Here is a 27,099-nt window from a genome sequence, read left to right on the forward strand (position 1 = left end):
ACAATACTGAAGCTAAGAATAAGAGCAAAGAATGTCAAGTTTAACTACACTTAAAACAATCACAGGTAAGAAATATTGAGAAGGAGAAAGCTAAGTAACTTCTCATTGCATGCAAGAGAGGTTCCAGCCGAGTTTAGTGTTACCATAGAGAGGGAGAGAAAGGCATTTTTATGTTGCTCTCATGTTTAGTTTATTTTCCGTTTTGAATTCTCATAGTCAAAGTCAGAGGAAAAAAAAAACACCAGATTTAAAATATTTAATTGTCCTTGGCAATCAAGGCACCAGGTTTGGAATGAGGAATCCAAAGAGCAGCTTTCTCAAGCAGTCTGACAGGTACGGATTAAGAGAATGACAGTGCTACCTGACCAAAAGAACAACACAGCAGTAACGAGATTTCTGAGCAGCCTGCTGCCATCCGAACCAGCTCCTTTAAATACTTCATTAAGAGAGAGACGAGGTTTTCTTTCATTACAGGCAAGCATTCCTCATGCTAGAAAGCTCCCGCTCGGATGCATCTATAAATATTGTGAGGTCCACTGGAGGACACACTTCCAAGTGCCAGTTTAGCATCAGGTGCCTAGTTGGAGAAGTTTAATACTTAGAGGTAGGAGGTCAGCATTTAGCATTGTGCTACATGTTTTTACTGGCTTCCTATTTACTTCCAAGCACAGCTCCAGAACAGCTGCTTTAATCGATAAAACTGAGGGCAGCTGTGTACCTTAGCTGCTGCAGAAGTCATCTCTCCCCACGTATGATGGTTAGGAGTCTGGTCAGGGAAGCCTGGCTAAAGCTCCCCAGATTCAGGACACTGATGAAAAAAATTTTAACCCTACTAACCTCATGGATTTAAGACCCAGAACTGGATTCTAGGTTGCCCTGGCAGACAGAAGAGTAGCCTATTCATTCAGACTTTTCCTGGGCACAGTATGAGAGCTGGGGAGCTCTCATTGCCAGTTATTTATAATTGGATGATATGTTAAAATAGTATCCAAGTAAACATGCTCAGTCCTCTCATTATATATCCCAAGTCCTAAAGAGACACTATGCTGCTTTGTGTTGCACAGTAGTGATCCCTGTTTGAACTTGGGGCATCTTGGACAAGCTCCCAATTAAAAATGAAGTAGCCAAAATGCAGGAGCTGCTCAAGCGTAGTTTTCTTTGGCTTTGAAAGAACTCGTCAGGACACTTAAATTTGCCTCTGATTTTTTTTTTTTTTTTTTTCAGCCTGGGTTAAGGATGGAATAAAAACAGCTGGAAGCGAGCAAAAGTTCGACTGCTCTGAAGTCAGGTTGCCACCTGGCTGCTTGCCCAGTGGCCTGGCCCATGTCCCCGTGCCCTCGGAGACCGCGCAGGCACTAATTGATAGTGCACACACAGCACCCGCTTGTCGGGGCTGCCGTTGCCTTTGCATTTTAGCTATGTCCATCCTACCCCTTCTGCTCAACCTGGAAAAATTCAAATATCACTAAGAAGAGGGTAACGCCTCTTCAAACACAGGCTGACCGCGTACACGCACAGAAATTTTGGATGTTAAACTGTAATTGGGCACCTGTTTGGTTTGGTTACATCCCGGTACAGTAAGAGTATCTGAGCAATATGGGAATACTAACAAGAGAAATGCAATGAAAGCTGCCCCTAATTCTTTTCTGATCACGAACAGTCCTAATCCTGAATGCATTTCCATTGTTTCAGAGAAATCTACATTTAAATTGTAAGGTATAAAAAGAATGGCTTTGTTTTTAATAAAACATGAGGGATAAGCGAATAACACCTCTTTGATAATATTTTTATCATCTTAAGACGACAAAAAAAAAACCCAAACCAAACAAAAAAACCCTCCTGTGAAGAGGAAAGCTTCTACTTTTCGTGAGAAGCACACAGAACAGAGTGCGAAGAAAAGCCCATCATGCCTCACCTTCCCCTTGAGGGCACGTTTATCTTTGCCCACAGGCCATTCGGTCTTAAGATATTTTGTTATATGTTGACAGGAACCCAAACGACGTTTGACAACACAACCCATAAAACACGCAACAGAAGTGATCCTTCCGCCCAGCTCGCCCTGCACTCAGCTGCAGTGGTGTTGCAGCTTTGCTGGTTGTCTACAGCCACAATCCTGGATTCGCTGACTGCAATAACATGCACGTCTAACTAGTCATGTTTTGTATTTTCATACGGAACCCTATCATCTCTCTGAGTCACATACGTACCGATGCCTTCTGTATTTTCCTGCTATAACGCAGATTTGCATTCGGAGACAAAGACAGAAAAAATAAGTATGACCATAATGAAGTTACATAAATGCAACTCAGATAAGACCTTTGATATTACTCAACGTGTGGGGTTACGGACCGCCTCAAAGAGGAGAAGAGGCATTTTGACCTTTTAATAAATAGAAGCCTGAACAAAACTGTTAAGAAAGACGAAGGAATAACTGAATGTTTTGGAAACCAGCCTTCCAACAAGGCTATACACATAAGATTCTCCTTCCAGCTAGTCACATCATATAACAAATGGACAAGGATTATTATTATTCTTACAAACACACAGCATTTCCACTCACTTTCTGCAAGTCAAGCAAGCAGTCAGTGCTGGCTGACAAGAGGCAGCATTACATGCAAAGCCTACCAATTCACTTTTGAGTCCTGCCAGCAAAACTCCTTTTACTGAAGTTAAACCCAACAGTGCGCCAACAGCAGAGTGTAAGACTCCACAGAAGGACATCTCATGTTATCTGCACTGATATAAACCACCTCTCAGCAGCAAAACCCAGGACACCTGTATCCTCCCAATAGCAGTGAGTTGCAGTTCCGATGTCTGGTCTCAGCAACTAGAAACTTTCAAGTCTCTGTAATTGTCTGAAATAACTTTTCCTGCTCCTTTCTCACCTCTGGTAGCACATGCACAGCTATCACTCCTGGTACAGGCACAGCCAAACATCATGCTGTTGTGTGGTCCAAGAAACACTGATTTCCTCCAAGTTGAGGGAAAAGAAGGCGGTATGGAAGTGATTCTGCCCCTCTACTTTGCTCTCGTGAGACCCTACCTGCAGTACTGCGTTCAGCTCTGAGACCTCCAACACAAGAAGGACATGGAGCTGTTGGAGAGGGTCCAGAAGAGGGCCACAATGATGATCAGAGGGCTGGAGCACCTCTGCTATGAAGACAGGCTGAGAGAGCCGAAAGAGTTGAGGTTTTTCAGCCTGGAGAAGAGAAAGCTCCAGGGATACCTTCTAGCAGCCTTCCCGTATCTAAAGGGGGCCTACAAGAAAGCTGGAGAGGAACTTTTTACAAGGGCATGGAGCAATAAGACAAAGGTTAATGGCTTTAAACTGAAAGAGGGTAGATTTAGATTAGATCTAAGGAAGAAATTCTTCACTGAGGATGGTGAGGCATTGGAAAAGGTTGCCCAAAGAAGTTGTGGATGCCCCATCCCTGGAGGTGTTCAAGGCTGGGTCAGATAAGGCTTTGAGCTATCTGATCTAGGGGAAGGTGTCCCTGCCTGTGGCAGGGGAGTTGGAACTAGATAATCTTTAAGGTCCCTTCCAACCCAAACCATTCTGTGATTCTATGAAGAGATGAGGGCACAGAGGGATGGAGAAGCAGAGTTTGCACAGGAGCTGTAAGAAGCTGGAGGGTAGGAAAGGAACACAACAGCAATGTGCCAGTAATGCCAGAAGGGGCGAGTGAGGACTATCCTATCTGAAAGGAAGAAAGGATATCGGAAAAATGGAAGAAGCTCCTTGCACTGCTCCATTCTGCTACTGCTATACAGTACTGTGTGTTTTATCTTACAGCAACCTTGGAAACAATTAAAGATAACTTGCAACACCTACTTGAAGCCCACAAGTGCACGACAGTAGGCTGGGGGATGGACTGAATGATGCAGTTACCCAGGAGTAACAAGAAGAGTCAGTGCTTGCTTTTAGTGGGGCAAATCAGTAAAACAGCCAGATGGAACAACAGGAAAAAAAAAAACAACAAACGCTGCAAGCAGAAAACCAAACACAAGGGAGAGGGTATCGGAGCCCTTGTGGATTACTTTAAAGTAGTTCCTGGAAGTAATTTAGTAACGGAGTATTTGGGTAGTGTGCCTCTCACAGCCCCAGCTGCAAGGCGAGCGTGCTGTTTCCGCGTGGCAGCAGAACAAGGTGGGGGATGCCCAGATAAGGCCAGCAAGCACAGCTTTGACAGGACAGCTGAAGGTACACACAGGGACCTTCCTCTTCCTCACTCATACTCTCGGGTTGGTCTGAGGCACATGCTCTCTCTCTTCAGGACAGAGTGAATAAGCAGTTCAGGGAGGTTAACTTCTAGATCCCTCCAACTAGCCCGTATCCTTCTTGCAGACAGGAAGCCCATCCCCGTGTGGCCTCACACCCTGCACCTTGCCTACTAACGACAGACACCCCTGTGCTGTGCCCGGGGTGCTGGCAGCTGCTGCTCCCCCACCAGTGCCTGCAGCCCCCAGCCCTGCTCCGGAAACCTGCCACCCACCCAGCCATGTCCTCACCCGCGCCACGGACATGTTTCGCCACAGAGTTCGCAGAGGCAGCAAGAAGAGCTTTTAAGGGGGCTTTTAGTCCCTCGCTCAGCTTTTCTTCCTGCTCCCCCAGCTCTGACTCGGGGAGGAGAAACTCCCCGACTTCCTCACCGCTGCCGCTTTGCCAGTACAGTTTCCCCTGCTCGCTTCACAAATACTATTGCAGCATGATGCGTTTTACATAATATTTACATCTGAGTCACTAAGGCTCAGCCCTGGCATGAGGCAATTCCAGTATCAACTTAATCAAGTTAAGCTTTCAAGCATCTTCCAGCCCCCAAGACAGTATTTAAATCTTTATCCTCGGTTCTCTTTAGGAGTCCATCCTCTCAGGCCAAGGAAACACACGAGTTCAAGTTCTCCACGATGACAACTTGGACCAGATACAATATCTGAAGACAAACAAAAAAAGTATTATCAAACAATTTTACATTTTCTGAAGGTTTGCAACTCCAGGAAGGTCCAAGTGACCCCACACTAGCATTGGGGTACCTTCCCTACCATTCCTTCTGGTAAAATCAGTACCCACTCCTCTGCTGAGAGCGCACCAGCCCTTGCCTGAGCACGTGTACGCTGCAGCCCCCAGCACAGGTCTCCCAGGACCCCAGAACCCACAGGTCCGGCAGCTCTTGCTGATCACTTTGGGTCTGCAGCGCAGCTTGGTCCAGACACTTGGTATGCATTTCGCGGGCTCAGAAGCATCTCCCTATGCACAACAGACTTGGCCTGCAAACGTTTGTAGGATTTGGCAACTCTTGCTCCCCATCACTAACCTCCGTAACATCTCTTTGCTTGTTTCTCCCACTCACGGTTAGCCATTGCAGTAGCTGTTGGAGTTAATGCCTTGTACAAGCTAAATACGGTCACCTCCTTCTCCCCACCACCCCGACAGACGCTCCACTGACCTCTTTCCGAAGGCCAAGTTTCCGATCACTCCTTTGCACAAAGTGAGAACCAAACCAAACTACGGACGAGGAGGCTGGGTTCCAAACCCTCCTTACTGCCCCAGGAAGACACCTCAAGCCCCCCAGCACGCAGCAACAAGCCCGACGGGGCGATGCACCATGAGGCAGCAGTACAGGAGCTATCGGGACAGAACAGCTCTTCTTGCTGGTGCACCGCCTCAGCTGCGTGTGCCGGTGCTTCGGCAAAGCTGTGATTTTAGCAGTTTTATGGTGACGCCACCGCAGAGACTGCGACACAGACGCGGCCCCCATCCTCGGCAAAGGCATGCTCTTCAGTCTGCTTATGTCTTCAGATTAGCAGATTCGGCTAATTCTTCACCTTACGGGTGAAGGTCTAGGGAAGTCAGCCCAGCAAGCTTTTTACACTATAAATGGTATGAAAATCGCAGACCACAAATGCTATGTAGAACTGGTTCCAAAGGGAAGCACCATTATAAGCAAAAATTTCAGACTTGAAACGTCGGCTGACTGGGTTTTATGAAGGTTGGTTTTGAGTCATATGCAATCCGCATTAAGATGATGAATATTTTCCTATAGGGGAGAGACTTCAGCTTTCCTAACGCAACCAACTTGTTACTCCTAATGCCAAGAGGAAACACAGCAACACCCATGCCCTTCACTACTGACAAACCACCGCCGGAATGACTGGAACACGCTGTAGCTCTTCCCACAACCTCCACTGAATCCTGGAGTACCAGACCATGCTGTCCAATGTCCTCCAGCACTCCGTCTTGGCATACTCCCCGGAGTTGCCTTTGCTGGGCTATTACAGGGAGTGCCAATTCACGTAATCACCGAAGCCAGGAACACCTGGTCCCAGAACAGCATTTACAGACAACACATAAAACAACAAAAGCCTTCTTTCCTGTGCTAGACTTGTACCATTCCTTACTACCATCTCTTGCAACAGCAGCATATGATTCATCACACCACATTTGTTTTAAGATTAAGGGTTTTACTAACTGTTTAAGACACCTTAATTCCTTTGATTTTACATATATCTTGTGCCTTATCTGAAAGTTATATGTAATTCAAATGGACGAGGGTAAAAAAAAAAAAACAATAAAAGAAAAAAAAAAGCCAAGGCACTAAGCTTCCTCTAGGAGTTTACTCATGGATTTAAAGTTACAGCACTTTAATTTCAGTTAAGAAAAGACTAATGGTATTTCACCTTCCAATACCTGAACTACAGAATTATCCAGGAAAAGTTTGTCCAGGTATGTACACAAAGGCTTCAACTAACAGAATTGAAAGTTTAGAACTCGAAACAAAGAGCTGTAAGTTTGATGCCTTGTATGGCAGAAAAGAATATGAATGTTTATTAAGTATGTAAGAAATAAGAGCAAAGCACCTATTTTGCATCTTACCAGCCCTACTACACTACCAAAGCTCCAGCATAGTGCAAACAGCATACTGGTTAAAGAACAAGCAGTACACACTGTTGTACATTAAATCATTGCCAAACATGAAAGCAGCTCAAAGAAATCATGGATTCTTAGGTGTAAAACAGGTATGCTGCTGAACTCTATCTGCCTCATTGGAAGGCTGTGCTACTCCTGGGAATAGGTGTTGCCAAGTTACTGGCCTCCATCTCCAGGAGGACACTATAATCTTCACAGACACTATTTGGTAGCTGCAGATTTTAAATGAATTAAAAGCTTTTTCACTAAAATGTTTCTGGAACACATCTCTGCCAGCAGAGGAAAAGAAAAAAAACAAACCACACAACCAAAACAAAAACCCAGGAGCTGCGGTTAGTGGCAACCTGTCAACTCTTTTTTTATTCAATTGTCTTGATGGAAACAGCAGACCATAAGGTGAAGGAGAAAAGAAGAGAACACAAGGAGGAGATGCTTCTGAGATGATACTTCAATGTCAGAACGCACAGTATAAGCAGTTGGAGTTTCAAAGCTGCTCAGGATGTAAGGAAGAAATCAAGTTATGTGGATACAGCATATCTTGAGGATTTTTGCCTTTGAATCAAAAGACACTTGTCTGTCTGCGCAGTGTATGAGAACTGTCATCTACCACCACAGTACACAACAGACGGCTGCACCTGGAGTGGAAAATCAGACCACAGCTATTGCCCAGGGTCTGAGCATCTCCAAAAACCTCTTTCTTGGTCCACTCAAAAGCTTTGCCCTACCCCCATGATTCCTTTTATTTATTCAATAGCAGACTACTGAGACACCCTGCACTAGCTTCTCAAAAGAAGGAGGTCATTCAAGACAATTAAAGTACAGATAGCAGCGCTCGGACCTTAAAAGAATAAGTCTCTTTGTAGTTTCAAAGTATTGTTCAGCTGCACAGATAACCCACATTTGTAGAGTGACGCAATATGAAATTTTCATTATGCACACAGCCACGCTGTTCTATTGAGTACGACGCGCTTTGATAAGCTGCGAGGGTGCTCAGTTTCCAGATATTTGGAACTGAAATAAGCCCCACAGTAACGTGCGGCAGGGAACAATAGTCTCCAGAATGCAACTGGGGTGGACGGACATCACCATGAACAGTTTTGAAATGGGAAAGAAAAAAGGAACCTGAATACCTGCAGTAAATAAAATGTCTCTCTATCCCCAGGAGCAATAGCAGCACGAACTCACTACTCACCCAGAGCTGATAGTCACAGGAGTTCACTCAGGTGTAGGAAAAAAGAAATTAACTTTTAAAAAACACATTCGTTACCTATTTTATAGATTTTTTTTTTCTTTCTTTATAGCCACTAATTACATCATTTTGTCTTAGAACAACCACCCATTTACAATGCCATATGGAAGAATTTCCTTTGGAGTCTCAGTGGCTCACTGCAATCCATGGTCTCCTTTGCAGAAAAGTTCAGTGTGGTTTCCCCACCATGTGCAGTAGGGAATCATTTCTGAGTTGAGGACAAGTGCCACCACATTTGATCCCAAGAGCATCGGTTTCCATAACATTTTTTTTTTTTTTTAGAGGATGTATAAATATGTCTATCCCTTGTGAAAAAAACTAATAAAATCAGAGGACCACATGCCCTTTTAATCCCAGAAACTTTAGTCTTTGTACACATGCTGTGAATTTCTGTGAACTCTTCCTGTTCACAGCCAATCTGTGAGTGAAAATTGTCTACTAGCAAGGGCTGCTCTTCACTTGTGGAAATACAGCAACTGGGGAAAAGGTAGTTCCGCTAAGAAAAATAATGACAGGCTCTTGGAGTCCGAAGGGAGCAGTGAGCTTATGAAGAAAAGCTCAGCCTGAAGGTCAGCACTATGCAAAGCAATATTTTCCAGATCTTAACCGTGATAGCATTTCTTTTTTACCTTCCAAAATTATCCTTAGAAAAATAATCTACCAGAAACTTAAAGCCCCGAGATAATCACGCACAACATCGTTTCAGCATTAGCAACGAGATACAGCCACGGCTTCACTGGTAGCCTTTTCTCCCAACGATCTGACGACAGCCAAGCCAAACCTCACGCACATCCCTGTTTTCTCAGAGACCAGCGATGCTCACCTTTTGCCCTGTTGCAACAACCACACTCTGATAAGATCTCTTTCTGCTGCCGGTTCCCAGAGCGAAATCTTTTCCCCGCTGCACCCACCCTCAAGCCGCTCAGTGTCACCGGGGTGGGATTCAGCTGCGACAACGCAGACCGGGACGGCGGGGGAACGAGGACAGGAAAAACAAAGCACAAAGCTCGCTCCTCTCTTGCTCTTCCAGTCTTGCTTCTTTTCTTCTGAGACAGCCCACTCAGTGAATTCCACAGCGTGAGATAAAGTCCATTCATTTCCTTTGGTACGGTGTTTAGTGCTCTTTTAGCGGTTTTGTATTTGAGTTATCCTCTAGAAATATTTAGGCCATTATATACATTGGGAAAAAAACCCATAGAAAAATCACTTGCCTCTTCTGAAGACTGACAGCTTTTTCTTTTTTTTTTTTTTTTTTTTCAGGCTATTTGCTCAATTAATGCAACAATATTCACCAGCAAAATATTGAAACACATGAACAGGTTAAAACAAACAAAACTTGACTTATGACTTAACAGCATCCAAAAACATAACCTGGAATGCAACTTAAACAGTCTTAAAATTTCATCTGAAAAAAAACAGAAGTTGACATATTTATCATTACTAGATGGACAAGGTAGGTACTGTTTCCAACTACTCCCAACTACATCTTGTTGTAACGACAGACCACTTCCCCCCATTCCTTCTTTACCCCAAATCATCAAGAAAATCCCTCCCTTCTCAGTAGAGGATCAAATTTAGCGTGCATAAATATTTCATAACTTCATCTTGTCGAGAAATCAAACTGAACTACTTAAGGGCATTCTTCCAGGAGCCGCACGTCCAAGCTCAAAGAATAAAACTGCATTCATCATAACCATTCTCCCCCTTCGAACCAAAAGGCCTGAAGGTGAAGCAACAGTGAAAAACTAGAGATCTTCTGAGGGTATCATCTAAGAACACTATCTGGTAAATGCTGAACTCCATTAAGAAATGCAGAAACAACAAAGCAAGGCTGGCATCTTCTGAAGAAAATACATCTCCAGCTTTTCAGTCCTCTTTTACACCTTGGTCCTCCAGAGGAGACAAATTCTGGCTTTCGCAAAACCTCATGATGACTGAAACAACCAGCCTAGAAACAATCCGTTGCTACAGATAGAGGAGCCAACCACAAAATCAAAAGGTGACCAAAGACAGACATCTACAGGTGGTTTGATTTCCAACAGCACGAAACACATGCTGGAGAGGAATTCAGCACCTAAAGAAGAGACGAGGCCGTTTCTGTGCAACAGAACCCTGACATGTGGATGAAGATCGGCAGTGGAGTGAAGGAAAACAAGAGCTGTATCCTCGAAACTGGCACAAGATGCTACTTTGTTAACAGAGGTAGCCTTCAACTTTCTGAGCGTGGGAGGACACACGTTTGGATTGGACTTTGTATTTTATTTTTTTTTTTCAGTATTGCATCAAGAAATTCACAGACAGAGCTCCACTTGTCAGCTTTGCAAGACAAGGACAGAGGTGCAGAGCAACCATCCCAGGACAGTAGGCACTCCAGCCATCTCCACAAACATTGCACGTTCCCAACTTTCCTCCTTCAGGAGGCTATGCGCTGATTCACGGTTGCTTTCTCTCATTGCAAGACAGCCTCCTTTGGAAGTAGAAAACATGTTCTCTTCATACTACTGAGAACGTGGCGTCTATGTCCTTTATAAAATATTGATTCGTCTGCCATCTGTAGTCCCAGAAGTTAAAAGGTATGCCTGTATGAGTAGGTAAAAGCAGACTCGAGAGCTTCTGTCTGCACTCTGAACTGGCCAGACCTCCACCAGCTCCAGCCCAAAGCGCTCAGCACAGCGCTGTACCTGAGCCTGCCTCCCAGCAGGGCTTAGTGCGGGGCTAAACCATGGCTTGCAGGACACTCGCACCAACAGCTGCCTCATGTCTGGCCATCTCAGGGCACGGGCAAAAGAGCTCAGATCTGTTTACATTCACTTGCCCGTGCATACGCTTTAAGTGTGGCACATGGGACAAAAAAACCTTTGCACCAAATCCACATCATCTTTGTCTCCCCAACAATTATGGGATATTCCCATCACCAGGTCTGACACAAGACCAAAAAAAAATTACTTGCCTCAAAAAACCCATAAACTTTCTCTACCCATGAAGCTCCGTCAGGCCCCTCCCAATGAAATAAGACAAAAGGAGAGGGGAGATTGGGAAGCGTAACACACAGAGAGGGAAATTAGTAAGTCATCAATATATATATCCTGTTAAAGCCTGAATCACTGCCAGGAATCTCCAGCAATTGACAGCCTTAAGTGCAGTGACCAGAGGCCATCTTAGCTGCTTCTAGTGATGGAAGGTATTATTGTGAGGAACTCCTTAACACATCAGCTATGCCATTCTCACAGGACAACATACATTTGACAGTATGAAAACCAGACACCTGCAGTTAAAAAAGCAAAGAAGCTTTTTTTTTTTTTTTTAACCTGCTCCTGAGCACCAGCTCTGTCTGAGGAGACACTACAAGGGGTAGGAACACTACTACGTAATGAAGAGACAAAGTCAAAAAAGTGCCAGTTTGAATCATCACTGGATTATGGAAACTGGAGTTAAGTAATAAACCAATCCTGGTCTTGACCTGCACACCAAGGAGTAAGAGAGGATGATGCCTGACCTCATTTTTAACTTTTCAAATCTGTACAAAACTTTCCAAGAGAACCGTTCTATTACATCATGTAAGTACAAGGTGACTTCATAAGCTAATGAGTTTAAAAGCCTGGAAAATTCTCGTGATTTGTGAGTTATCTTCTGCATTCCCTTAGAAATGGGAGAGTTAGGCAGTTTTCGTGGAGCTACCATGCAACGCACATACACACTATTTATTATAAAGCAGCTGCCTGAGCCGTTGTACAGAATTCTCCATATTTCTCCATGCTGACACATTACTTTCTAAGACACATATCTAGGAAAGGTAAAACGCTGCTGTCATAGCTATTCTGTCAGACTCGTTTATTTCCTGGAGTAAACAGAAAGCTGTAGACTTGGAAACTGCAGGTGAGCACCCAAGCAAACAGTAATAAAAAGTTATCTGGAGGCTGTAAAGGCTCCTCGCGTTACCCCTCTTTTTACAGGTCTGTGGCTTTTTTAGTGAAGTGTAAGATTTGGGATTTAGCCCACTTGGCTATTTAATGTCCCTTCTTACTTGGCCTTGGCGTAGCATCACTTCTTCTCAGTACTGGGTCTCCAGTACCGAAGACTGCCCTTCTACGCTTTAACCTGAGACTGCGAGGACCTCTCCGGGGCAGGCACCTGACAGCAAACGGGCTTCACCGAGCTCCCCCAGACGCACACGCTGACGGGGGCTGGGGGGAGAGGTGCTACCCAGAAATTGTGATGCAAAGCAACGCACGGACTCCCGTGCGAGTCGCAGCCTTGCACCGACACCCGGTAACGGCAGCTGCCGGTGCACGGACCGCGCGGAAGGCGCTCGGGGGAGCCGCAGGGCTCTCCGGCTCCCTCCAGCCGCGGGAGGAAAGGGGGTGCCCCCGGGGGTCTGACGGCCCGCCCCAGGAGCGGCCCCCGCCGCCCGCCCCGCAGCCCGGCGCCCGCCCGGCCCCGCTCCCCGCCGGCCGCCGGGCAGAGCCGGCCGCCCGCCGCCTCACGCACCGCTGTCCAGCCGGGCGATCTGGGGGAGCCGGTAGGTGCTGACGAGCAGGTCCAGGGGGACGGCCACCGCGCTCCACTTCACGTCCTTGAGGCTGCAGCCCAGCGGCGGGCCGGGGTCCATCTTCCCGGCCCGGGGAGGGGAAGGAGGGGAGCCAGACAGGCAGCGCCGGCGGGGTGCTCCCACCCGGCGGGGCTGCAGCCAGCGGGGAGGGGAGGTGAACGGAGGGAGGAAGGGAGGGAAGGAGGGAGCCCGTTTCGCTCAGCGCCGGCCGCCGCGGGACATGCTGGGCTAGGCAGAAGGGGAGGCCCGCCGGGCGGCTGCTGGTGCTGCGGCTGCTGCTGCTCCCGCCGCCCCCCGGGACCGGCTGGGGCCGCCCGCCGCCGCCGCCGCGCCTGGCCCAGGAAGCGCCATCCCAGCACTGACTAATCAACAGGGTGCGAGCAACGCCTGCGCAGCTGCCGCTCCTCCCCGCGCCGAAAAGGAAAGTGCCGGGCTGCCCGCCCGCCCGGCGGGGAACGCCGCCGCCGAGCCTGTCCCTCTCACTCCACCCTCCGACCGCTCGCCCGACGTGCAGCCCGCCCGCCGCCGCCGCGCAGGGCCCCGCAGGTGTCCGCCCTCTCCTCCCAAGCCGCTGGGGCTGGGAAAAGCGCGGGGAGAGCCTAGCAGCACAGCCGGCGGGGCAGGGTGCGGGGTTCGACGGCCCGCAGGGCGCCCGGTCGGTGCGCAGCTGGAGGCTCCGGCGGCTCTCGGAGCGCATGGGTGGGTTCACGTGTGCTGGATCCCTGCAAAAGGGGGCGGGGGACCCGTCTGCGTGCACGTTTACGTTGTGTCACTTCATTTATCAAAAACGATTTTGAGCTAGCGGGTTGCCTTGCATCTTCTCCCTATTTAATTTAGCATAGGAACTCTGCCTGTGAAATTCAGCCTACCTTAAAAAAATCCAATTAGATGGCAACTTTGATTATCTATTACTTCAGTTTTCAACTGTGAAACATGGATGTGTATATAAAGTATCAAGAGTAGCGCATGGAAGTTAGAGGAAAATCTTTGAATTACTTCTATCGTCGTTACTGCACATGCAAGTATTACATACATTGTGTATTCCAGGGTCTTCAGGCCACTGGGAAATTTAAAATCAATGACTAGTTCTCTTTTCAAAGTGACTTATGTCATGAACTCTTATATGATCTTCATGAGATATTTTATTCAATGTCAGCATTTTTTTATGCATTTTTATCTTCGGACTGCTAGACTGCAGAAACTCCAGAAAATTAAACCAGAAAAACTAAACCCCTGGGTGGTTACATTGTACTGTGCTTAAGTCTATTTTATTCGCTTTTGTGTCGAAACTGTGTTTATTTTATTGCAGTAAGCTTGGCTACATTTAGGGCTGCACTGTTGACTAGAAACATAGAGGTGCCTTTCAGCGATTTGTAAAACAACTGAAAACATTCACAACGCTAACATCCCTCTCTGGGCTCCATCTTCCACCGGATCCATCTTTGGGACTGCTGGGGATGGCCAAGCTCGGGGAAGAGCTGTTGCACCAAGAGCTCTCCTGCCGCTGGCCCTTCCTTGCGCGCCTGGTGACGGGCCAGCCGCTGCTGCGTGCCTTTGTACGGGCTGGTGCCAGCAGCACCGCCAGCACGAGGAGGGCTGAGACAGACACGCTCTTGTTCTGCTCTGCTGCAAACAGAGACTGGGGCTTTATCCGTGCTCTCCAAGATGAAACAAAGACCGTGGAAGCCAGTTGGCACAGAGGATTACAGAAAACCCAAGTTATCTTGCTTTAAATGGATCTGGGTTTGTTTGAACCTCATCCTGACGTGGGTCCACGCTTCGGCTACACCGTCTGGCACTGGGATTTCCCAGCACTATGGAAAACCTTCATTCTCTACACTCAAGTTGTGCTGCTGTTAGATCCTACCTACCAGAATAGTTAGCTTTAAAAACATGACACTAGATTTTTTTTTTTTCAAAGTAGCTACCCTTTTACAAAGTTCATCAAATGCTTTGAACAACTTGAAGGAATTAAGCTGCTGAAGTGCAAAGTAATATAATAACTAAGAGCATTACTGCTGAAATACGGAAAGCAAAAGCACGGTTGTAACTTGTTCAGGTTTGACGAGGTTATTGGGTGCAGTGTATAAGGCAAAGCAGATCAGGTCAGACTGGGATTCACTAGGACTTGAAGCACTAGTCTGTCAAGAATTGTTTTTAAACCCAGTCATAGTTAGCATTAATTTCATGACAGATACCGTCTCACAGCATATGCTTCTCTCAGACATCATGCACTTCTGCTGTCTGGGAAGAAACGCGTCTTTCACACAGAAATAGTACTGCTGATTTTTACACTCTTCAGATGGTTTTAGATGTCCTATGGCTTTTAAGTCTGTCTCCATGTAACCGTGTTTGCGTTCTCTCCAACCGGTGGAAACCCAACCCACTCCTACTGGAACAAGAAGCATTTTTTTAAAATGTAACTTCTAGATACTATCTAAAATTAATTCAGTTATTTCCAGGCAAAGAGACATCATACAGCTTACTAGTATTAAAATGTCTCGCTGGAGCTCTTAGAGTGACTTTGCTATGTGTCCTAACTGTACAGGGTAGATTTAGATTAGATATTAGGAAGAAATTAGGAAGAAATTCTTCACTCTGAGGGTGGTGAGGCACTGGAACAGGTTGCCCAGAGAAGTTGTGCATGCCCCATCCCTGGAAGTGTTCAAGGCCAGGTTGGATGAGGCTTTGAGCAACCTGGTGTAGTGGAGGGTTTCCCTGCCCATGGCAGGGGGGTTGGAACTAGATGATCTTTGAGGTCCCTTCCAACCCTAACCATTCTATGATTCTACTATAGCTCAACCTCCTTGAAATATATTCTAATATGACATACACAGTCCTCAAATCACCGGCACATAAGAATCTCAGACGATTTCTTGTTTTAACTGCACTTTATGTATAATTAACACTTTAGATATAACAATTTCTCTGATGTCTAGAAATGCCTCAGTCCCTTTGTGTGATCTCTGACCAGAGTCTCCTACTGGTGCAAAATGCGAAAGAAGCCATCAGATCTCAAGAGGAACCGCTGTGAGCAGATCCACCTTGGGACCAGGGCCTCAGTCACACAACACCTTGGGTTTTGTGTATGTGCCTTTCAGGCAGCATTCAGAGACAGTCTTTATCTATCAACAGCAAATTGTCACCATAAAACATAAGCGGTGGCAGGGTAACTCAGAGTAAGTCCTGAAATTACTCTTAACTGTATTTTGAATAGACTGACTTTCATGTTGATGTTCACAACACATTTATGCAGCAGGCTTTAAAATCTCTAGTATATATTTATTCCGTTGCCAATAAAATGTTTTTTAAAGCATTTTAGATCATCATCGGTTCATATCTATGCTAACGTTTGAAGTGGAGCTGTTCACAACAAATTGATTTTAGTATGAATCTGGTAACATGCTTTACACTGTAGTATGCATACACCAAATAAAACTCAGAGCCTTATACACTGAGTTTCATGTGAAGCTATCATAGTCAGTATTTAAAGTATTTTCTTGTGCAAGGTATTCTAAAGAGATCTGTGTGAACATTCACCTTTTTTCTTCTGTTTCACTGTAAGAGGTGTCCTCCTTTTTCCAGTCAAATCCCTTATTTAAGCTTTATTTATTATAAAAATTCCATCTGTGGGAATTTGTATGATACTATCATCCAGCCAGCTTTGGAAAGAACTAGACGAAGATTATGCTCTAAACTTACACCCTATTTTCTAGTTGGGAAAACGCCTCCAAACACAGAGTGCTCCAGATTGATGGGAGTTTTTTTTGTCATTTTTAGTGACAGTGGCGTTTTTTTCCCAGTGACACACTCCTGTGAATGTAGTCCACAATGCATATGCTTAGAAAAAGGCAGTTGTTTTGCTCTAGGAGAGCAAAAGATGCAAAGAGGAGAGCACTCATGCTACCTGGAGTGTTAGGTGAAGCACCCTGCATCAGCTAGCAGGGGCGAGGCAGCCTGCAAACACTGCGTGGGAACCAAAGTATTTGCATCTCCCCAAGGTGGGCCAGTGACTGGATCATACCTAAGCCACAAGTAGTAGAAAACACGGCAAGAAGGAAGAACATCTAAAAGAAATTCCTGTATTTGAAATTCTGATTAGCTATACAGAGAAGAAATTAAAATTATGAATAAATATGACCCTCTTTTATCTATTTTCATTGTTATGAAGAGGAGAAACAACTAAATGGAGACTTAAATGCAGAGAACTAGTAGCTAAACCTCTGCAAGTTCAGGACAGCTTAAAGTTCATCAGAGTTCGACTGCTGAAGGCAGAATTTGATCTACACAGAGGAAGGAGAGGAAGTGAAATAAAGACTAACTTGGCTGAATCGTAAGATCTCCAGTGACTTGAAAGAAAGCAGAAAGCAGGTCAAATTACTAAATTATGAATAAATGTATAGACTATGTATGGACAAACCAGAAAGACAGGTCCCAAAATTTGATTTAAAAGTCAGCAAGGATGTTGGAAAGATGCATAATAAGAAGACCAAGGAAAAAACTGGTCTGTTACTCCATGGAGGAGAAAATCTATTTAATCATCACCTAATGAGTGGTGATGCTGAGATGCCAGTATCCTTAATGACTTTTTCTAACCTCAGTCTTCAATTTAAGAAGGCAGATGTGATTTCACTACTAAGACCACTGACAAAAGTCTAAGACCTTAGGCTAGAAAAATGAAGAAACAGACTGGAAAATCATAGAATGGTTTGGCTTGGAAGGGACCTTAAAGATGATCTAGTTCCAAACCCCCTGCCATGGGCAGGGACACCCTCCACTAGATCAGGTTGCTCAAAGCCTCATTCAACCTGGCCTTGAACACTTCCAGGGATGGGGCATCCACAGCTTCTCTGGGCAACCGGTTCCAGTGCCTCACCACCCTCAGTGACGAATTTCTTCCTTATATCTAATCTGAATCTACCCTCTTTCAGTTTCATGAACATCTTTGACGACTGAACAGAGTACATTTACTCACATTTCGAGACTGTTATGTACAGGAAGAGGCTCCAACTATGCTGGAGCACAGCATGACAATTCAGAAGGATCTCAGCAGATTGGAGAAACTGAAATGCCACCAAATAGGGAGAAACAGAAGGTTCTACACATACAAAGGAATAAGCAACTGCACAAGTATGTACCAGGATGAAAAGAGATTACAGATCACAAGCAGTGCTACATCTTGCACTATGCTGATGCTGGAATGCATAATAGGAGTATCACAAATAAGATAATGAAAAAATCATTTTAATCTATCCAGCCGTTATTATTTAAACTGGAGTAGTCTGCTCAGTTTTCAGGTCTACACTCCAGGATAGTCGAGAACCAAATATCGAGAGGAGAGAGACAAAAATGGCAAATGATTCTGAAAACCCAAACTACAAGGGAAGGCAGAGAGCATAAGAGTTCTCTGGCCTAAAGAGAAGAGAGAAGGTAGGCAGAGGTGTTCACCTACATCAACAGGAAAGGGAGAACCTGCTTTTCCTGTGTACCTGTTAGGTTAGGTATGAGGAAACTTCCTGCTCGTCAAACCTCCATCACTGCAGGTCTCTAAACATCTTGCAGTACAGCAGATACAGCTCATCTGAGGCTAAGATGAGGACCTAGACAGCCTCTCAAAATCCCTTCCACCACTATTTTCTTCCTCTGTAGTGGTTGTAACTAAGGCAGGAGTCATACTTTGTTCCTTGTTCTCAGATTCTGCTCTAAACGCTACCTTAAGTGACTGGCCATGATGAGCAGTCAGGAGCAGCTGTCAATACATAGCCCTGCCCATCTTTTCACACACCTTCTCCAAGCATACTAAATAGCCTGGTGGCACAGTAACCTGGCAGTATCCTCAGGCACATGAGGTCCCATGTTCTTCAGAAAGCATTTTCCAGTTGAGCTCACTGTCTCAATAAGTTTAATAATAATTTGATATTGTGGCAATCTGCAAACAGTCCTCAAAAAAGACACAGGCATACTTCAGGAGGGTAGTGACACTCCGGAACAATAAACCAGTGGAGTTAGTTATTCTGGATGTGCTGGGATAGCTCACAACACAATTTTGCAGAGTAGTATTATTCATTGACAAAAGGTGATAAAACAATTAAATTTAATAATCAGCAAGAACCACATCTCCCAGGAAAAAAAAAAAAAGACAGTATCATCACCTCAATTCTTCAGAGTTCCCAACTTGTGTTTGCTTTGCGCGCGTCCCGCAGGTTTGATTTGTGTTCTCTTTAGTTGTAATTAAAGAAACTGGTATCCTGATTCTGCCCTCATTTAAATTTAAATAAAATCTGATCTCCTCCACTGAAATTAAAGATCATAGAATCATAGAATGGTTTGAGTTTAAAGAGACCTTAAACATCATCTAGTTCCAGCACCCCTGCCACAGGCAGGGACACCTTCCACTGAGGTGGAAGAATGAGCAGAATCAGATACTCGATGTATTTATGCTTTAAGAAAATATCTCACAATATCAAACAAGCACTGCATACCATTTTAATATTGTGACCATTTACAACAAAAGGAACATTTGAAAATGCAGGTATGCTGCTAACACCTGCGTGAATTATTTTATAGAGCAATAAAAGTTTATATTAGCAAGATAGTTATAACTGGATGTATTCTGTTGTTCCATGTTTTCTGCCTTCTGAGGAAATTTCAGCAAAATACTAATCTTGTATGTGGCTTATTCTTTTCTCTCAGCCATTATCTTTGCAGCCTTCCTGTTCAAGGGCATTTAAGTTAACACATATGTTTCTGAAATGGATATAAAAGAAAAAATGCCAACAATTCCCAGAAAATTATCTTACGGGACTGCAGTAAATATCAGCTACTGGAAGACATGTTATCTGGGGGACAGTATAAATGATTTCATGTATCAGAAGGCTGCCTGTCTGATGATGTCAATGTTCATTAAATTACAAATCTGATATAAAAAACACAGAAAAAAAAAGTCTAGGTTTTTTTTTTTTAATAAGAGAAAATAAGTACACTTAAGATTACATTTCTGCAAACATTTGTGTGCAAATGCGGTCACCCTGTGATGCATCTAATAATTCCAAAATCAGAAAATTGTTTTAACTTCACATTAAAAATATGAACATATAATATAAAAATATCAAAACATTTGGCAACAAAGTTTGTGTAATACAAAGGATGCCTACGAACTGTGTTTTGGGATTACAGGTTCACTTAAATCTTTCATGTTCCTTTGCAATAGTTAGTATTTTCTGAAGAGAAAACGCAATAAGAAACATTATTTCAGAATGCACAGCAGGTTCTCTTCTTACTTACACTTAGAGCCACAACATCTAAGTCATATACTTCACAGGATTTCTGTAAAAGAAACAAAAGCAAACTCTGAAGTAAGATAACTAGAACACAACAGTTGAAAAGCTTGAATTTTCACATATATTAATATGTAAAAGATTTGACGGGATCACTGGATATATTTTTCCTTTGAATATTTAATTAAAAGACTGTAGTTTTCTAATAAATTAGATGGAGACTGATGCCCATGCAAGTCCCAGCTTGGTATATTTACATTCTTTAGCTGCCTCAAACATCTCTCCTAACTCTGAAGGTGACAGATGATAGAAACTATCTTTTGAGGAGACACTACAAGCCATATAAACTGATTCTGTAAATCTTTACATGAATTGTTCTAGATGTACAGGTTCTTCTTTTGACTACACTGATTTTCATGAATTTCCAATTAAGTACACTAATCTTTGAAGCATTGAGCATGGGATGCAAAAGTCCAGTTGAAAGCAATAGAAAAATACAGAACATCAGTACCCATTAAAATAAGGCACAGGCTATTAATTGTTATAAAGGATTGTTACTTGTTTTGTGAAATTCACTAAAATTCTCAATTTTCTTGCCTCTGTTTAACAACCAGAAATACCCTCAAAGGGAAAAAAATTGGTCTTTATCAAGATAATTATCAAAATAGTACTCCACCCTTGTAAAACATTTATGTACTGACTGCAAAAGCAGATTGAGAAAAAAAATAAAACCCAGCAAAATCAAGACCCTCTTTCAGCAATAAACTCAACTATATAGTTAGCACTGACCAGAGAAACAATCAAACCCATTTGGGCAATACAGTACGAGTACACGTTGCAATCTTGTACTTTAAAACTACCAACACTGATCCCTGAAATCAGGCACAAAGACATAAAGAATATTGTCACATGCCTAGGAAAAAAAATGTCCTCACTTCTCTACTTGCCATTCTCCTATCTGCTTCTTGGCAGGTTTACCAAGCATGTAGTGATACACAGAGAAGTAAATGCAACCACTGGATTCATCTACACATTCCTCTCTCAACCCAAACTCAACAGCCACAACCAACCATTTCTGACAACAAAGAGAAGCTTCCAGAGAGGACAGCTATCTAAGTTGGAATTCATGACATTCAAAGCACAGGAAAAAAAAGGAAGAGGGAAAAAAGGCACCATATAGTAAAATGCTAATCATAAATCAGACTTGAGAACGTACACATACAATATCACAGGATAGTTGAACATTGACTACATCCAGAAAAGTTCACTGAAAATTACTCAGCTGAATCAAAACGAGGGGAAAATAAAAAGTTCCCCCACGTTACAATAAGCCTTATGCCTCTTTGGCAGGGAATATTTAACGCTACCTAAAATTCTGGAGAAGCAGCATGAAATTAATTTCCTTCTCCCTTCTGCAGCAATAGCTTCAGCTCTTCCAGCGTGCTGGCTGCCCTGTGCCAGGGCCATCTCCACAAGGAGAGCAGCCGAGCCTCTTCCTCCCTGGAGCTGCAGGGACCCAGGGAGGCTTCCACAGTACATGTTGCTGGGGGAGAAGATGAAACAGCTGGGAAGGGATCAGAAATGATGGGTAGAGGCAGGAGCAGAGGACAGGAAAGGTACCTCAGGATGGGTGCCGAAGCTGTCATCAATAAAATTATTAACACTTGCTATTCTGACTCTAGGGTACTGGAAGACTGTGACTTACTGATTTAGGAATTGGTTGTCATGACTCACATATAAATCATGTATGAAGAAATACAGCATATGCACTTTTACTTTTTTTTTTGTGGGAGTGACAAGTACCAACAGACAGAACATTTTTATTACCCTTGAAAGTTCACACAAATTCCAACATGCAGCTTCCTAACTTCTGATTTGTTTTAATTTTTTACATGGTTGTGTAAGGTGCCTGAGTACAGGCGTTAGCCATGATGATTTGTGCTAGGTGTAGACAGTATCTGATAGTCTTCAAGTGTAGATAGTAAACGTAAAGTAGGCAGACCTTTCTGAAAGAGGGAGCAAGGCAGAATCAAAAGTACAAAACCATAACCTTGTCATCTCAAGGAACATGTTACCATTCTGGTTTAGAGCCAAGAAGGAGAAAAAAAAAAAAAAAAGCTTTAGAAGATAATGGTACAGTAAGAAATTTAAATTCACTCTGTTGAGGTCAAGAAATAACACTGAGTGTTCATCATCGTGGACATAAACTAAATAGGTTTTGTTTCACCTTTGCTTTTTCCTCAGAAGAAAAAAAAAAGTTTAAGTAGTAAAAGAGTTGTAGAAAAATCCCTGTTTGAAAAATTTTAGAATTCAGGTTTCACTTACTTTACTTTAGAGGAAACAGATAATTTAAACGTGTTGCAGGTTATTTCTAGCCTCATGCTTTCAGTTAAAGGGAAGAAACTGGCATGTTCCTTAAACACTGAAGATGCTTATTTGCAAATATTTTACTACTAGATATACTTTTGGGTGGCGAGTAAGCTGTTCATGTATCCTTAAAAAGGATGTTCAGTACTATAGGTGATTAATAACAGTGAAACGTATTTGACATTGAAATGGTTTGTATAATCTGTAAAACCATTACATGACAGTAGTTCATCCACAAATTTGCCAGGACAGAAAGACAAGAACTACCTCTCCGCATAAAGAAGAGGTAACAGTTTGTTTTAAAAGCCATTTAAAAGCTGAAGACTTTAAGAATCACTTCAGTTTGATAAAGACTATTCCTTACAGGATCTTCATCAAGCAAATAAGGGCCTGGTATTCATTTAGGCAAATGTGCTATACACACATTTAAAAAGTGCGCATTCATAACCTGAAGAGATACGACGAGTCCTGCATAAGGCACTAAGGAACAAAGGATCAAGCAATCCCACGAAGTGCTCAACTTCAGCCCAGCCTTGGAATAGGTGGGGCACTCTCCTCTCCAGAAATTACAGCAGGGAGGTATGCAAATCTCTCCCACTTGCGAGAACAAGGCGGGCAGCATTCCTTCTTCAGGGCTCCCTGAACACTAACACTTCCAGCTCACATTTCAGCGCAGCCTGTTGTAACTCACTCCCCGACAAGCCAGCCAACAAACAGCAGAAAACTGTGAAAAGGCGAGAAGCACCAAAATGGTACCTAGAAGCTCAGATTTCCACTTCAGCATCTTGGGCAAAGTGGGGGTTTGAAAATACCGCCACAGACACAGATGCCGCTCTACCCTGCAGTGATTCTACTATGATGTTGAAACTTCCTGCTATCAAACACTAGTTTTACCTGTTAAATAGCACAGCAGACATGTCTCACCTAACAGGCAGGCATCTGTTCAAGCCAGTTTTGAGCTTCCTGCTGTCTCCCCTCCTGGCTGTCATTCTTTCCCAGCTCTAAGCAGAATTTATATCACTGGCATGCAATAGATACCTCACTTCTAGACACAGGAATTGTGATGAGATGGCTGAGATCTCAAATGGTTTTGGCTTTTTTTTTTAAAAAAAATTTCCATCAGGGAAAGAAAGCTAAGCTGGTATATAAAGGAAAATAGCATCAAAAAATAAAAGCTCTTTGAAAGGCTTCTAATGGAGTAGATTTATAAAACTTCATTAAGATCAGCTGCCCGTTCCTTGTTGAAAAACTGCTCAGATTAGCAGTGTCATAACAAGGTGGATTCACTTCCTCCAGCACTACTTCTTGATATTTTAATACTGTTTTAGTTATTTTGGAGGTGAGGTTCACTATGGGCTTGAAAGAATGACAGGATTTTACTCTATCCGTTTCAATGTCCCCAGTCAAAGTCAGACCTGGAGTGTTTGCTGGAAAACTAACAGCTTTAGAGAAACAACCAGAAGGGACTGTAAGTGAATTTATTTACAACTTCTTTAAATTCAGGGAATTTTTATTCACTCTAATGACAAAATGATCATACTTAATCACCACAATAATTTTATTTATATTTATCTGTGATAGTTGACAAAGACTGGCAAAGCATGGCAGAGAACTTCATTCAACCAAGTTCACGTGACTTCTGTGCCTAACTGCCAGTAGAAAGAGCTCAGTTATTAACATTAGTTCTGCCATTCTCCTGATGTGTATTTCCCCCTGTATTCTGTAATTCAAATTCCTTGTTCAAAATGTAAGTCAGTCCTCTCGCAACAGGAATGGGCAGGAGAGGGCACAAGCAGTATCAAGCAAGAGCTAGCGATATATTAGCAGGGAAAGCCATCAGTGGGGGAACAGGGAGAGGACAAGGAAAGGGTATGGGGTCAGGCACAGCAGGATCTAACTGCTGGAGAACACTTTTCTCAAGAAATGAGGATGAAGTTCTTGCTCCCAAAGCCTGGTATTCCACAATGTCTAAACCATCTATCCCACTGGCAAAGTGTGTGTCTCTATCTCCCTCTTCTGTTAATACCATGTAGACTGTAACAATCTTGTACTGCAATTAGTTATTTCACAAACTTGAGAAGACAGCTGTGGTGTTACTCTAAGGTTCCTCAACCCTACAGATCATCTATGTAAGGATTAAGATAGTTGTACCTCAAAAATCCTATTTAAGAGAGCAATCTGGCTTCAAAGTCAAGATCTTACAGAAGCAGCAAATGCTAGAAGTAAGTCTAGTGTGCAACATTCTTTTGGTCTCCTGGAGTTTAATCTCTTTAACTTTAATCATATGAAACCATATAGGCTGAGATATGGAGTCCTCTATAATCAATGGAGAGAGAAAGGCACCTCCAGAACACAATTTTATCCTAAAAAGATGCATTTCTTTCTGTTGAAGAGAGACGATTCCAGACAACCACACCAGACCAGTCATGTAAATTTTAGCTGGCTATGGTTGCATACTAAGATGAATTTCATCCTCTATACTCAAACGTCGTGATTAAGTTTTGATTTACACGACCTAATTACATGCTACTGTTTCCAGAAGAATATCTGGCTCATTCAATGTCCAGAACAGATTTATTTTTTTTTTTAATTAAACAAGATAGTATAGTAAAATTATGCCCTACATTGCACTAGCACTGAGTTGGCACCATTTATCTCTTTGATTTATTCTCTGTACCTTGGTTCCCATGTGCACAATGCTGAATATACTACCTAATGCTACTAAGATTATAAAGATAAAAATCTGAAATAGATCTAAAATATAGCATTACAAGCATTATGAAAAACCTCACAAAGAAATTAATATTCTGTGGTCAGTACAAGATAAATAAAGGGCAAATAAAGCCTGGGGCTCCATGCATGACTGAGGATAATAAAGAAATGCTGAATGTGCACTGCTGGAGACACAGGGATCTTTTGGACAAACTAACAATTCCATGAGCCTTGGCAATAATGAAATCCAATTTCCTATGGATTTGGGTCTTGTGGTGAATTAAATTTGATATCTGTGATGCAAGCTCCAGTTGGAGTGGCTGGTTGAAGCATTTTTCAATCTCTCTGTGTTGTCATCTCTAACACTGTATGAACTAATGCTCCAGACTTTCCTTCTGCAGAGTACTCTGCCTCTCCTCCAACCAGCACCTTATTTTCACAGAACTCCTCAAGAATGTAATTATCTTTCCGTTTGACCTGTCAAATTTGTTTAAAATCAGCTAGCAAGTTCCAAAGGTACTTTAGGAATGGGGGACACAGTGTAGTCTCAAAAATCTTGTTGCCATAGGAAAGGAAGGTAAAGAGATGAAAGAAGGACAGAATTGAGGCCTGCTGCTTCTGAATGTTCATCTCAAGTGACATCCAGCTGTTAAACATTAAAAGTTACTCTCAACAGCACTGAACAAGATCTTAAATGGATTTTGACTGTTTGCTGCTCAGCAGATATATGTTTGTTTAATATTATATTAAAATAATCTTTGTAGTCAATCACTCTTGGGAAGTCAGCAGAACATAAGTTTTGGTTAGTTTTATAGCAGTCCAGAAAAGAGCAAAAACTTCAATTTTTTTCTTTTTTTCCAATACGGTTTCCCTCCTTCTGCTCCTAGTTTAGAAAAATACCAACCACCACACCCACAAAGGCACAAACACAAAGGCTTGTAACATTTTTTTTAAAAGCTAGTTCAGAAGAGTACTGATCGTCAGCCATGAAACCAAACAACACAACAGTGCAAACACTAACTGCATTCTGGGTGGTATTTTTTTGGTTTTGGTTGTTTAGTGAGGACTGACTCACAAGTACAAATAGTTCACTGGTAACCAGAAGCACTGTTAAGGAACAGCTGCCATCTATTAATGAACAGGTTTAGGCATATCCGAGACTCATAAGAATTGTGAATAAATAAAATACTGTTGTTATTTGTCAACACGTCTAAGCAAACCTCTGGAATAAGCTGTGTCATTAACATTAATTTCCACTGCAGCCGTTTGAATACAATCAAATCAGTTATTATTAACTGATTGGTTTGAAAATCGTGAGTTGTCAAAAATATGACATGACTCCTTAGCTGTTACCAATGTAAGCTGTCAAATAACATCTGATTGTTTTAATGAGACTACCTGTGTAAATTAGAGCTGTAGGGTTGAGACTCAGCATAAAGTGGCAGAGATTATAAATATGTGAAAGGTTAAGCAGTGCTTTAGTTATCTGAACCACTGGGATACAGAAGTCTTCTCCCTTCCTGAAGCCCACTACAAGTAAAACCACAAAAGAAGAGATAGGAACATGCAGCACAAAATAATGACAATAATGGCAATACAATTTGTTTTAAATTTCAAAAGAATCAAACAGCTCGTTACTTCTGTATGAGCTCTGTAACTTCAGACATTGATCTTCCCCATCTACAGGAGCGTTTTCTGTAGATTTAGTTAATCAAGAAATGCGTGTAGTAGAAGCTGAAAAGGAGTGTATATAAAGAATCCTGGATTTCCTCAGATTAATACAGCCTACTGCAATGCATCTGAAAATGGTCTGCTGCCTGCCAGCCTGCCCTGCCTATCTATCTTCTGAACAACCTCAACATACTTACCAAAAGCATGGCCATAATGGACTTTTCTAGGGAGTTCCTTAACACTAATTTCCTCTATGGGACCAGTAAGGCCATGACATGCTTCCACTGAGCATCTCACCAGTCTGGGACAGGTGGTCCTACTGCGGAAGTAAGCAAGGCCCTATGTTCCG

At 43.1% G+C, this 27,099-nt stretch overlaps 2 protein-coding genes across 2 annotated transcripts in view; both read right to left on the reverse strand.

Moving 5' to 3' along the window:
* GAREM1 (GRB2 associated regulator of MAPK1 subtype 1) overlaps window positions 1-12,783 on the reverse strand; it is a 102,250-nt gene extending 89,467 nt beyond the window's left edge. Inside the window, exon 1 of the mRNA XM_086609252.1 lies at window positions 12,663-12,783. Coding sequence (XP_086465378.1) covers window positions 12,663-12,783 — 121 coding nt within the window. The remainder of the gene's footprint in view (window positions 1-12,662) is intronic.
* A 7,191-nt stretch (window positions 12,784-19,974) lies between these two features.
* Window positions 19,975-27,099, reverse strand: part of LOC147529010 (ras-related protein Rab-10-like) — a 32,091-nt gene continuing 24,966 nt past the window's right edge. Inside the window, exon 6 of the mRNA XM_086609253.1 lies at window positions 19,975-20,049. Coding sequence (XP_086465379.1) covers window positions 19,975-20,049 — 75 coding nt within the window. The remainder of the gene's footprint in view (window positions 20,050-27,099) is intronic.

This window comes from Tauraco erythrolophus, chromosome 3 (genome assembly GCF_009769465.1).
Source record: "Tauraco erythrolophus isolate bTauEry1 chromosome 3, bTauEry1.pri, whole genome shotgun sequence".
NCBI classification, from domain to species: Eukaryota; Metazoa; Chordata; class Aves; order Musophagiformes; family Musophagidae; genus Tauraco; species Tauraco erythrolophus.